Here is a 13,567-nt window from a genome sequence, read left to right as displayed (position 1 = left end):
CCAAGGGAACAGTTTACCCTGCCTGGGATAGGGTTACCGGGGCCCCACCCTGGAGCCAGGCCTGGGGAGGGAGCTTGAGGGAGAGCATTTGGTGGCTGGCATTAGCCCATGTTGCCCGACCGGGTGCAGCCCGAAGAGATGACATGGGCCCGCCCTCCTGTGGGCCCACCACCCACAGGTGGTGTCGTAGGGGTCAGGTGCCTTGTGTGTCAGGAGGTGGCCAAGGGCGGAGGCCCTGGCGGACCAATCCCCGGCTATCGAGACTGATTACTGGGACATGGAATGTCACCTCTCTAGTGGGTAAGGAGCCTGAGCTAGTGCACGAGGTTGAAAGATAATGGCCAGATATAGTAGGGCTCACCTCAACACATGGCCTGGGCTCTGGAACCAGTCTCCTGGAGAGGGGCTGGACTCTGTTACAGTCTGGAGTTGCCGTCAGTGAGAGGCGGCAAGCTGGGGTGGGTATTCTTGTACTCCCTTGGCTTGCTGCCTGTACGTTGGAGTTTTCACTGGTAGACGAGAGGGTTACTTCCCTGCGCCTTTGGAATGGGGAACAGGTCCTGACTGTTGTTTGCATTTATGCGCCAAATGACAGTTCAGAGTACCCACCATTCTTGGAGTCACTGGGCGTGGTGCTCGAGGGTGTGCCATCCGGTGACTCCATCATCCTGCTGGCAGACTTCAATGCTCACGTGGGCAATGACAGTGAGACCTGAACCCAAACGGTGTTTTGTTATTGGACTTCTGTCCAAACCACAGTTTGTCCATAACAAACACCATGTTCGAACAAAGATGTCCATAAGGGCACGTGGCACCAGGACACCCTAAGTCACAGGTCGATGATCGATTTTGTAATCGTATTATCAGATCTGCGGCTGTATGTTCTGAACACTAGGGTGAAGAGAGGAGCTGAGCTGTCAAGTGATCACCACCTGGTGGTGATTTGGATCAGGTGGTGGGGGAGGATGCTGGACAGACCTGGCATACCAAAATGTATTGTGAGGGTGTGCTGGGAACACCTGGCAGGGGCCCCAGTCCGCAAGATCTTCAATTCCCACCTCCGGCAGAACTTCGACAGCATTGACCATGGACATGGACTGTGTTCCGCACCTCCATTGTTGAGGCTGCTGCTCAGAGAATAGAATAGAATAGAATAGAATAGAATAGAATAGAATAGAATAGAATGCCTTTATTGTCATTATACAGGATGTACAATGAGATTGGAGGGCCACTCCTGTTCAGTGCCATGCAATAGAAAGTCAAACTTTCTAAAATATAAAATATAAAATAAAAAATGATAAAAATATACAGAAAATAAAACAGTATGTATAAAATATACAGAAAATAAAATGTATAAAAAAAAATACAGGAAATAAGAGAATATAAAAATATATACATTGTAAAAAATAAAATAAGTATATACATATAATAATGAAGATGGTGAGTATTGCACTTGGTGAATGAATATTGCACTAGTGAATGAAGAGCTGTGGCTGCAAGGTGGTTGGTGCTGTTGGTGTGGGAGGAGTTTGGTGAGGCCATGGAAAAAGACTTTTGGATGGCCTTGAAGCGATTCTGGCAAACCGTCAGGCCACTCATGAGAATACAAACTTTATTCCAATCTAAATTCTAATTCTAATGAATGCACTCAGCTTGAACACTTATGTAGAACATGAGCAGAAAAAATAAAGAGAGTGCTTAAAAAGCTCAATTTGCTGTTACCTACATTGTAGAGGGTGACTCTGCCTCACCTGAACAGGAAAATGAGTACAGTCAGGGGTTACAGTGGGATTCAGCAGGTTGTAGTGGCTCAGCATGGAGTAAAGAATCACAGCTCTCAATAATTTCTATTGTGAGTTCCAGTAGATTTTCTGTTTTAGGTTGTGATCAGCTGACCTGCGTTGCTGCTGCTCTGTGTGGATTTACACAACTGAATTCAACAAAATGTAACCCAATATTTCATGAGCTATCTTGGCTGATTTCCATCCCCTACACTGACAGTATACTGTTTATACTGTCTTTATACTGACAGTTTGCAGCTGGTATAAAGGTTAAATTCAGTGAATGAATCTAAGCATCATCGACTTAAATTCAAATCTCTGCTACACTTGATATAACCTGTAACCATGAACAACACAGTCATGTGCATCAGTCCAGCGCAGAGCTTTACTGTAATTTTGTCACAGTATAGCAAACTAACCTGTTTATCCTGCAGTATACTGCAGTGTTTTGAATAACACAAAGCTAGTCTAACTCAGTTTGTTTTGCAGGAAGTTTTACAATATGAAAAAACATCAACTTCATGTCATATACAGATCCAAGATCTGATTTTAAAATGCAAGCTTTAAATTTCAGGTTTAGCAGATGTCACAGAGCAGTCCTTACCTTTAAACCTCTCTTCTTCCTCTCCTGTCCTCTTTCTTACATCTTTCTCCATCTCTGAGTGAACTTCTCTCTCTTTCTTTTCTCTCCCTGGAAATACAGCAGCTGTTATTTTAAATAGCAGACACACTGTGTGACAAACTGCAGACACTTTGTGTATTTGCTCATATTTGGTGAGTATTTAGAAACCATTTGAAATTACCTGCAACATGTTACTCCTTTTATTTTCGTACCTCTTCTGAAGTGCTAGCTAGACACTGAAGTACAACTTACGGACATCTGCACTCGGTCCACTTTAACCACAGCCCTATAAATGATACATAAATCATATGTTTTAACTCTCATCTCTTTGAATGTGATAAACCCCGGGGATCTACAGCACATGCAGCAGAGTATCCCCCAAAATTCAGTATCGCATCTATGTGCACCTAGCATATACCACAAATAGCTGTAAGCAGGTAAGCACAGAAACAGTGCTTACCTTTAGTCCTTGACTGAATGTAAACACAATACTTAAATTGTCACTTCACAGGACACTTCAACATCTCGATCTCAGTGAGCTTACCTGTTTAAATAAAGTATTTAATAATAATAAATAAAACTATGCACATTATTGTTAATAATTAATTACCTTTAAGTAGTATCTAATGAACACTGCATTTTCTTGGTGTGAAACTGATTTACAAAACACAACTTTTTAACTTTTAACTTAGTATAAGTTAAAACCCATAACCACGTGGCTGTTTCACCCACTGTCATTAGTACAAGTCCTTTTAGAAAGACTTTGGTACTAACTACTGCATACTTGTGTCAACCCTCAAAATCCTCAAGGTTTTGAGGATTTTTTAGGAAATGCTCTGAACGAGTCATCCAGCAATCTTAAGTTGTCCTTTTTTAGCACGCCGCAGATTCTTGCATTTGCTCATTTTACCTTTTTCCAGGATATTAATTCCAAGAGTTGAGTGCCCACTTGATGCCTAATACATGCTGCTCCATGACAGGTGCCACTGTAGAGAGATAATCAGTGTTATTCGTAGCACCTGTCAGTGGTTTTAACATTTTGGCTGATTGGTGAATACAATATGTAATAAATAATTAGCTTCTTAAACAGTAAGCCCATCTGGAACAACTGAAAGGTGTGTAATAATAAAACTGACAAAATGAGTTTTCATTCTGTGTTTTGGATGAGAAAGAAATACAGAATTAACCCATCTTTCTATCCATCTATCTATATCAGCTTTTTAAGAGTTGTAATAGATGTAATATAGAATCTACATGTATTATATTATAAACTGATCAGCTGCTACCTAAAATGGACACACAAGGTCATCATAAATTGTCAGTCTACGCAGTACAACACAGCCTAACTTCTCCCACAGAATGGCAGTTAAAAGAAAAAGTTGGAAACTTCCCACTAATTACTCAGAATCAAATGTCAGATCAAAAGAGCTATCAGATTCTCCGATCTTAGCAAAGATAAGATTACTCATCTCCCAAAGGAGAAAATAATTTGGAGTTAAGAAATTGCTGCATGAAAAACAGACAATATCAAACATTACCACACACTGCATAAATGTATTGCTAACCAACTGCCAGCAGTAAACATAGATATCAAAAATAAATAACAGGTGGAAAGAGACTTTCTCCATGTCATCTGCTGGGCAGTCAGGTGCAACTGAAAAAGTGAAGGTAGAGGGCAAATGCAGAACTGAAATTAAGTAAACACTGGACCTACATTTGCAAAATCCAAATGAATGATAATACTGTAAATAAGCACAGAACATTACTTCCTTGTTAAACAGAGACTGTTTGGTTACTTTGACCTTTTGCTTGGATAGGAGGCAGCACTGAATGTTTCCCCCCATGTGCAGTGATTCCTCATGTGTACTGACGTTCCTTTGAACTCTAAAAGGAGAAAAAGTTTAGGAGAAAAAAGGGGAAGGAACTGCATAATCAGTGACTATGAATCTTTGAAGTTAAAGGAACAAAGTGATTTGAATCTGCAAAGATATTCATGATTTCCACTTTTATAATATCAACTTAGAAGGCGATGGTTAATGCCATCTAAGTTATTGCATTTTTAAACAGGGCAGACTCTTGCATCTCAGATGACTTTGCTCACCTTCAGCAATTTAAAGTCAAATTCAAAGAAAATAATTTCAGCAAGGGGCACCCAAAGGAGAAAACAGACATTTCCACGGGTTCATTCTTTACGCAGACAATCCCGGCACCTGGATTAAAGTCATATTACTCCTCATATGAATAAAAAAAAAGATGTCTGCAGTTCTTTTGTTTGACTGCAGACTGAGAGAGAAAAGAGCCTGTTATTCCTGTAGGGGCTAAGGCTATAGTGTGATACATTATAGAAATATAGACTTAAAGATTTAGAAAGATTTATGAGTGTAGAAATAAAACAAAGCAAGAAAGTTAGTCAGTGTCAGTGGTATTTGGATCTAAAAAAAAAGACCACACAAAACAATATAATAATGGGAAAAACATTATACAAATACTCCCACAATTTAATATCGTAATTCCATAAAGTTGGTGTTCTCCAAAGATGCAAAATAATAATAATAAAAAGAAATGGTGAAAATTGAGCATCACCTGTCAAAATATTCCTCCAAGTGCTCTAAATGCACTCGATCCTGCACATTCAGTAATGAAACTTGATTGCATCTGTTATTAGATCCTCTTTGGCAAATTTTAGAGGTGTTGAGGGGTACAGTGCATGTCCAAAGAGACTCTCCTCAAAACAGAATCATTATGAACTGAACAGAAAAGAAAAATAATGATATTTGCCACGTTTAGATTGGACCCATGAATAAGCAATGACATTTTGTCCTCAGCTGGATGCTGGCGTGAAAAATAGATCTGGCTGTGCAACAAGGCTGAATCAAGCTTTGTTAATATCACAAAATATTTATCACATGTCATGAAAGATGCATTACACTCCCTAAATACCTCAGCATGAAAAGAAAAAGTCCTCATCTCTGACATTAAAAGTCCTGCTACATTCACCACTGTGCCCTGGGGCAGTTCTTATCTCAAATGCCACATAAACAGTTATATGTGATGCAGAAATGTGAACTGGATGTGCAGCTCAAGCAAAGGCCGCATTTTTATAGACATGTGACTGCATGACGTCTCTCTTACGTACAGTCATATGTGGAAAGCAGCTGTATGATTTATTCACGGACTGTAGTTTTACTTAAGTACTGAATAAGAACTGTAAGTATTTCACTTTAAGTGCAATTTTTTTTAATCAAATATATTTAATTGTAAGCTTTACTTTAGTGACTTAAGTGACTTTTAACATGAAATTTTACTCAGTGGATAACAAAACATGCAACACATTGAAGGATGGAACAACTGAACCAGTGGTTTACAAACTTCTTGGATTTTGACGCATGAGTATAAAAACATCCCAAAAAATGAAAAGAGATTTGTCTGAACTTTGTCTCCTCTTCTGTAAATTATCTGACAGGCCCTCATCTGGATCTGACAGGGGTGTCAAACATACGGCACAGGGGCCAGGAAAGGCCCTTCAAAGGTTCCAATTTGGCCCACTGGACGGCTTTCAAAAATGTGGTAACTGGAAAAGAGAGAAGGATAAATTTTGGACTTCTAACTGTCTAACTAAACTAACTAAAGATGGTGGAGACATACCCTAAAAGACTCGCAGCTGTAATTACAGAAAAAGGTGGTTCCACAAAGTGCTGACTCAGGGGGGCTGAATACCTTTGCACACCACACTTTTCAGGTTTTTATTTGTAAAAATGTTTTGAATCATGTATAATTTTCATTCCACTTCACAATTGTATACCGCTTTGTGTTGGTCTTTCACATTAAATTCCAGTGAAATATATTTATGTTTGTGGTTGTAATGTGACAAAATATGGAAAAGTTCAAATGGTATGAATACTTTTGTTGTATGTCTGATTTTCTTTTTAGAAGGGAGGGGAACTAATAGTTCATTGTGACTCTTCTTGCTTTGTTGAGGCTATAAGATTTTATGTCTGACTTTTTTTTTTTGGAAAGAGCTGGTTCATTACTATCCAGTTTTTGCCACACTGGAACATCTAAATCCATCACATCATATCCACAGCATCCTCCTCTATTCAATTTCAATTCAATTCAATTTTATTTATATAGCGCCAAATCACAACAAACTGTCGCCTCAAGGCGCTTTGTATTGTGGGTAAAGACCCTACAATAATACAGAGAAAACCCAACAGTCAAAACGACCCCCTATGAGCAAGCACTTGGCGACAGTGGAAAGGAAAAACTCCCTTTTAACAGGAAGAAACCTCCAGCAGAACCAGGCTCAGGGAGGGGCAGTCATCTGCCATGACCTATCACACCAACCATTTGCATGTCCTCCTTCAATGCATCCATGAACCTTTTCTGTGATCTCCTGCTTGTCCTGCTGCTTGGCATCTCCATCTTCAACATCCTTTTGCCCAACATATCACTATCCCTTCTCTACACATGCCCAGACCATTTCAACCTTAGCTCTCTAACTTTGTCTCCAAACTACTCAACCTGAGCTGTGCCTCTGATGTACTCATTTCTAATCCTTTCTCTCCTGGTCCCCCTCAAATGAAAATCTTAGCATCTTCAACTCTGCCACCTGCAGCTCAGCCTCTTGTCTTTGTCATTGCTACTGTTTCCCAACCATACATCATAGCAGGTCTCATTACCATCTGGTAAACCTTCCCTTTCTCTCTTGCTGCTATCCTTCTGTCACAGATCATCACTCACTCCACCCTGCCTTTACATTTCTTGTGTATAGTCCCTATGTCCATCTGTGTACTATATTGTATGTACTGTTTGTATATATTTCACCTTGTACTAGCTTGACATTGAAGCCTTCCATCCATCCATCCATCCATCCATCCATCCATCCATCCATCCATCCATCCATCCATCCATCCATCCATCCATCTATTTTCTTCTGCTTAACTTGAAATTCTTACTCACAAAAATTAAGAGAATCCCATTTTCATTCAACTTTCATGCTGTATTCATCAAATATAACAAGTTATGCCACAAAAACAAACAAAAAAAAATAGTCTAATCTAATCAGTAAATAGTCAATATAATTCTGGAGTTTCCATATGTACTCTAATTATACTGTAACAGAAAATAATTTTGTTAGATCTGTCATTCCATCTCAAATCATCGAGTCTTTAGAATATTTTCTGCTGAATCATCTGCAGTTTGCATAAATATTTTTATGGTCCCAAATGTGGACATATATAATGACTGCTGTGAAATTTTAGTTTCATATATCAAATACTTTGAAAAATAGTCTGTTGACCCACTTCAGACTTTCTTTGCACATAGAAATCTGAGGCAATCTTTGAACATGAATATCTCAAGAACTATTAAAGATAAAAGCCACTGTGCTGTCCTTTCTTACTATCTAAGTGAATCAGATCTGTGATCTGTAATTTGGGACAGATACATCAAAAATGTCTGCGTACTGGCTATTAAAATATGAAGAAAAAAATTCAAGCTGTCCTGTAAAGTACAATGACAAAAACTGCACATGGCAAAAGACAATTACTGACAATTTTTGAATGGTATATAGTTATATTGCGAAATAAAACATGTAGAATACTTTGTAACAGAAAATGTATTGTCACAAAAAATGAAGCAAATGCAGTTTTTATTCAACTTTCATGCTGGATTGAACAAATATAACAAGTTGTACTCCAAAAATAGACAGTAGATCTGAATCTGAATAGAACAATATTCTGGAGTTTCCAGATGGTACTCTAATTATTGTATAACTGAGAAAACAATTTAGTTGGTCTCAAACTGGTTGGTAGAGTAGAATGACAAATACGCACATATTTAACAAAATTATGTTCTCAGTTATAATTATCTTACCATCTGGAAACTCCAAAATTTTGTTCAGATAAGACTATATACTGATATTTTTGTTTTTGTAGCATAACTTGTGATATTTGCTCATTCCAGTAAGAAAGCTGAATGAAAATAGAATTTTCATCATGCTTTATTTTACAGCATTACGGAATATAACTAAAAACCATTGAGACATTGCCATTAATTGTCTTGCAATGTAAAGTTTTGTTATTAGTGTGTGCTCAAATATGAAACTTTACAGTTTTTTTTCATATTTTAATGGCCCATATGCAGACTTTTTAAAAATTTGTATCTGTCCCAAATTACAGATCCTGATTCATTTTGATAGTAAGAAAGGCCAGTGACATTTTTGGGCTTTTATCTTGAATAGTTTTTGAGATATTCATGTTTAAACATTGCCTCAGATTTCAATGTGCCAAATAAATAAATAAAAAGGGCCTGAAAATGGGTGGATGGTCCACTTTTCAAAAATATATATCGAAAAATATTTGATATATGAAACTAAAATTTCACTGCAATCATTATATATGTCCAAGCTTTGGACCATAAAATTTACATGCAAATCGGAGACTGTGGAGCAGTTGATTTTAGATGGAATGACACGACTTGAATTATTCCAGGCCAAGACTGAATGTTTCTCAGAGCTGCTTCCTTCTGTCAGATTCTTGCGAATCACCACATTTTGTCTTATCACACTTATATTATTTATTATGTAGTATGAGTAAGGATAAATGACGAACAGTGATAACAGGCTGGCTGCTGTCCATGGTACTGATCAGTGTTTTGGCCCCCTGCAGGTGTGTGTCGGTGCTCCTCTCCACGCCTGCAGGGGGCGGCAGAGCGCGCCGCTGCTACATTTTATGAACAAAAGGAACGAAAACATGTGAGCAGCACCAGCAGCGAAAACATGGCGATTCCCGTTAGTGCGGCTCGTCTCTGTCGCCTGGCGGGACGGACCGCCTACTCCCTGACAGTCCGACCCAGGCGGGCTGTCAGCCTGCCAGCGAGGACCTGCTTCATCTCCACATCCACGGCTAGCAGTGAGTTAATATTTTGTAGCGGTTAAAGAAAGGTTAGCTTGTGAGTCCGCCCCTCAGAGGTCAGTGTCCCAACAGGCGTAACCTGACAGCTAACGACTTATGTTTATTATTGTAGTGTGTTTTCTCGTCACGGCATGCCCTTCCTGCCACAACAAGCGTTGTAAGTGGGCACAAGAAAACGAATAAACAGAACAAACCAAAGGAAAATAAGAAGAAAGCTGTGGGGATACGCTTGACTGATGTTTTCACACAGAGCCGCAGCTGGCTTTGTCTGAAATTCACGTCTATTTGGATTAAAACCGAAATAAAAGACAGGTCGTGGTATATATGCGCTATATTGGTTTAAAGAGAATTTAAACGTTGAAATGAAAGGTGCTGAAACAAGTACTGTCCGAAAATGGGTGCATCGCCTTCCTGCCTTCAAAAGTCTGTACAGAGGTCATGCGCTGCAGCTGTTGCTTTTCTGAATGAATGCCAACTTAAATAAGCAGCTTTAATGCTACTCTAACATGCAGACTTCATTCTGGAAGAAAAAGACATGAGCACTTATCACATGCTAAGGCTTACTGTTGTCATTTAGTAATCGTAATGTAATGTACTGACTAATAGAGCACAAACTTAAAGGCTTTGGCATTCACTTTGGAGAAATATCAGGTAACATTATTTGAATAGCTAAGTAATGCAGTGATAATTGTTAGTGCAACCCCAGTTCTCAAAAGTTGAGAAGCTGTGTGTAAAATATAAATTAAAAGAGAATGCAATGATTTACATAAATCCATATTTTATTCACTGTGTGTGTGTGTGTGTGTGTGTGTGTGTGTGTGTGTGTGTGTGTGTGTGTATGTGTGTGTGTGTGTGTGGGGGGGGGGGCTGTCTCAGCTACACATCTCAAAAAACTTGGGATGGTTGCAAGAAAAGGCTGGAAAAGTAAGTGGTAATAAAAGGAAACAAATGGAGGAACATTTTATGACAAATCAGGTTAACTGGCAACAGGTCAGTAACATGATTGGGTTTAAAAAGAGCATCTTAGAGAGGCAGAGTTTCTCAGAAGTGAAGAAGTGCAGAGGTTCAACAGTGTAAAAAATTACAAATTGTGGAAAAATTTCAAAATAATGTTCCTCAATGTAAAATTGCAAAGACTTTGAATATCTCATCATGTATATAGTGCATAATATCATCAAAAAAATTGAAAGAATCTGAAGAAATCTCTGTGTGTACGGGACAAGGCTGAAAATCAATACTGTATGCCTGTTGTTTTAAGGTCCTCATACAGCACTGCATTAAAAAACTATTAAAAACAGGCACAATTCTGTCATGGAAATCACTGCATGGGCTCAAGAACACTTCCAGAAATCACTACCTGTGAACACAGTTTGCTGTGCCGTCCACAAATGTAGGTTAAAACTATCATGCAAAAAAGAAGCCATACGTGAACATGAGCCAGAAACACTGCCATCTTCTCTGGGCCAAAGCTCATTTAAAATGAATTGAGGCAAAGTGGGAAACTATTTTGTGGTCAAACAAATCTACGTTTGAAATTCCCAAATGAATTTCAAACGTAGATTTGTTTGACCACAAACGTAGATTTGTGGTCAAACAAATCTACGTTTGAAATTCATTTGGGAAAACATGGACACCACCACCTCTGGACTGAAGAGGAGAGGGAACATCTGGCTTGTTATCAGCGCTCAGTTCAAAAGCCTGCATCTCTGATTATCATAGGGGCCTTAGTGCCTATGAAATTGGTAGCTTTCACACCTGGAAAGGAACCATCAATGCAGAAAGGTATATGCAGGTTTTAGTGCTACATATGCTCCCATCCAGACAATGTCTTTTTCAATGAAGGCCTTGTATATTCCAGCAAGATAATGCTAAACCTCATACTGCATCTGTTACAACAGCATGGCTTCGTAGTAGAAGAGTCCAGGTGCCAAACTGGCCTGCCTGCAGTCCAGACCTTCCACCAGCTGAAAACATTTGGCACATCATGAAAAGAATATGCAGGACTGCTGCGCAGTTAGAATCCTCTGTTATACAAAAATGGGACAATATTCCTCTCACAAAAGTCCAGCACCTGCTCTTTTCAGTTCCCAGAGGTTTACAGACTGTTGTTAAAAAAGAGCGGATACTACACAGTGGTAAACATGGCCCTGTCCCGGTTGATGAAATTTGCAAATCATTGCATTCCGTTTTTATTTACTACTATGAAGCCATGTCCCAAGTTTTTTGGAATTGGAGTTGTACAAAAGGAAAACTTTTAAAGTAAGTAAATACACCTAAAGGCTGGAAAGGCTAGAAAACAGGGTTGCAGCCACTTCCTGTGTCTTGTAAAATTCCAGAAAACTAGTGCTCTGTTATTCAAGCTCATTTTATTGCACAGGTGCCCTGTATAGGACAGGCTATGTAAATATATCACCATAATGCCTCTGATTTATCACAGTTTTTACCTAAACCACCCTAAACTGTTTTCTTATAATATTTCTTATTATAATAGTGGTAAGTCATGATTATTAGATAAGGTATCTATTTTTTTTTCTTCTGTGCAATTCTGTCCTAACAAGTTTATTACCAGCAAACTAAACTTCCCAGTGATACATGTGTATTTACAAAAGAGACTTAGAGTAACTAGTAATTGAGGCCATGTATTTTTATAGCATCAAGTTACTCCTCCATTACTCCTAATTACTCCACGTTGAAATGATAAATAATAGCCTAAATCACACTATCTTCTGAGAATTTAATCCAGCAGTTTTTGATAAACTGGTAAGCAAAGGGGTCAGGTTTATTTTTTATTGATATAAAATGATGGAGAATGTCTGGTAAAAGTCAAACTTGAACTTTGCCTAAATAGAAAGGAAACAAGGCACTCCTGCTTGCTGTGAAGCTCATGGTATTTTACTTCCTGAATAAACATCACTAAACTATACTTTGATGACCTTGCGTCACCCAGACTCACCCATGTGTGTCTAACTTTACACTGCACTTTTTTTTTTCCTGACATAGCAGACAAATCACAGACGGACGTGATAGTTTTTCTTCCACCATACTGGTAAACACAGAGTGGATGTGCTCTCAGTATGGATCATAAATAATGAAGGCACTAAAAGTCTGCAGTAAGGCTTTTTTTTATGATTAAATATCAAACAGAAATTAATCATGGAACAGTAAATTCCTGTTGTTTTTCTCTGTAGGCCTGCAGTTCAGGCTTGATGAGCAAACAGCCCACAGCAGTCTGGACCTCTTCAAGAAAGACACAGGTGTCATCTACCGCATGCTGGGCCTGGACCCCAGCCAAGTGCAAGACAACCCTGAGCGCTTCCGAGACTGGGCTGTTGTGTTTGGTGATCAGAAGATCAGCAGCGGACGACACTACTGGGAGGTGACGGTGAAAAAATCTCAAGAATTTCGTCTAGGTGTGGCTGAGGCGGCGATGTCCAGAGATGACTGTGTGGGCACCAACAGCTCCTCCTGGGTCTTTGGTTACGCTCAGCGGAAGTGGTTTGCCATGACCAGCAATAAGATAGTTCCTGTTACACTAGTGGGCAAGCCAGACCGCGTGGGGGTCCTTCTTGACTATGAAGGGGGCCTTCTGGGGCTGGTTGACGTGGAGGAGCCCAGGATCATTTACACCCTCAAGGCTCAGTTCCAGGCTCCTCTCTGCCCTGCGTTTGGACTTTGGGACGGGGAGCTGCTCACACACTCTGGTCTGGAGGAGCCTGAAGGCCTGAAGTGAAGCCAGATAAACTATGATCCGATCATTGTAATGGCTGTGAAAAGTAGTGGGCTAGGTTTGTTACCATGGCAACACTTATCACAACAATATCTTTAATAACAGTGCAGGAAAGAAAGCAATATCTTTCTTATGTATCATTTATATCTTAAGTAAAGGTGATTTTTTTTTTTTTTCCTTTTCTTTTGTGGTCCAGTTATGTGTTAACAATGCAATACTCTGTGTATGTCATCAAGCCTCAGGCAATTTATAAGTGTACCTCATGCATTACCTCTCAGACTAATTTGAAATTTGAATGTGTGTTGGTTTTGAGAGGAACATCAGCTGCCAAGTTTTTTGTATTTTTTTTTTTTTTTTACACTGTATGTGATGGCATTACCCACCTTTACAAACTTAAGTCCACACAAAACTGTTTTCAAACTCATGTCCATAGTCAAATAAATTTAACAGAATGACTTCACTGATGATGCCTCTTCATTCTTTTATTTACAGCAGTTTGACATTTACAGTGACCTAAATCCTT

At 39.1% G+C, this 13,567-nt stretch overlaps 1 protein-coding gene across 1 annotated transcript; it reads left to right on the top strand.

Moving 5' to 3' along the window:
* Nucleotides 1–9,155: 9,155 nt before the first annotated feature.
* spryd4 (SPRY domain containing 4) lies at nucleotides 9,156–13,485 on the top strand. Its single transcript, XM_030734115.1, has 2 exons — nucleotides 9,156–9,314; nucleotides 12,506–13,485. Exons 1-2 carry the CDS (start codon nucleotides 9,182–9,184, stop codon nucleotides 13,045–13,047), a joined length of 675 nt encoding a protein of 224 aa, XP_030589975.1. The 5' UTR covers nucleotides 9,156–9,181; the 3' UTR covers nucleotides 13,048–13,485.
* The last annotated feature ends 82 nt before the right edge of the window (nucleotides 13,486–13,567 follow it).

The sequence above is a fragment of the Archocentrus centrarchus genome, chromosome 7 (assembly GCF_007364275.1).
Source record: "Archocentrus centrarchus isolate MPI-CPG fArcCen1 chromosome 7, fArcCen1, whole genome shotgun sequence".
Classification (NCBI taxonomy): Eukaryota; Metazoa; Chordata; class Actinopteri; order Cichliformes; family Cichlidae; genus Archocentrus; species Archocentrus centrarchus.
This window is presented reverse-complemented; position numbering and strand designations above follow the sequence as displayed.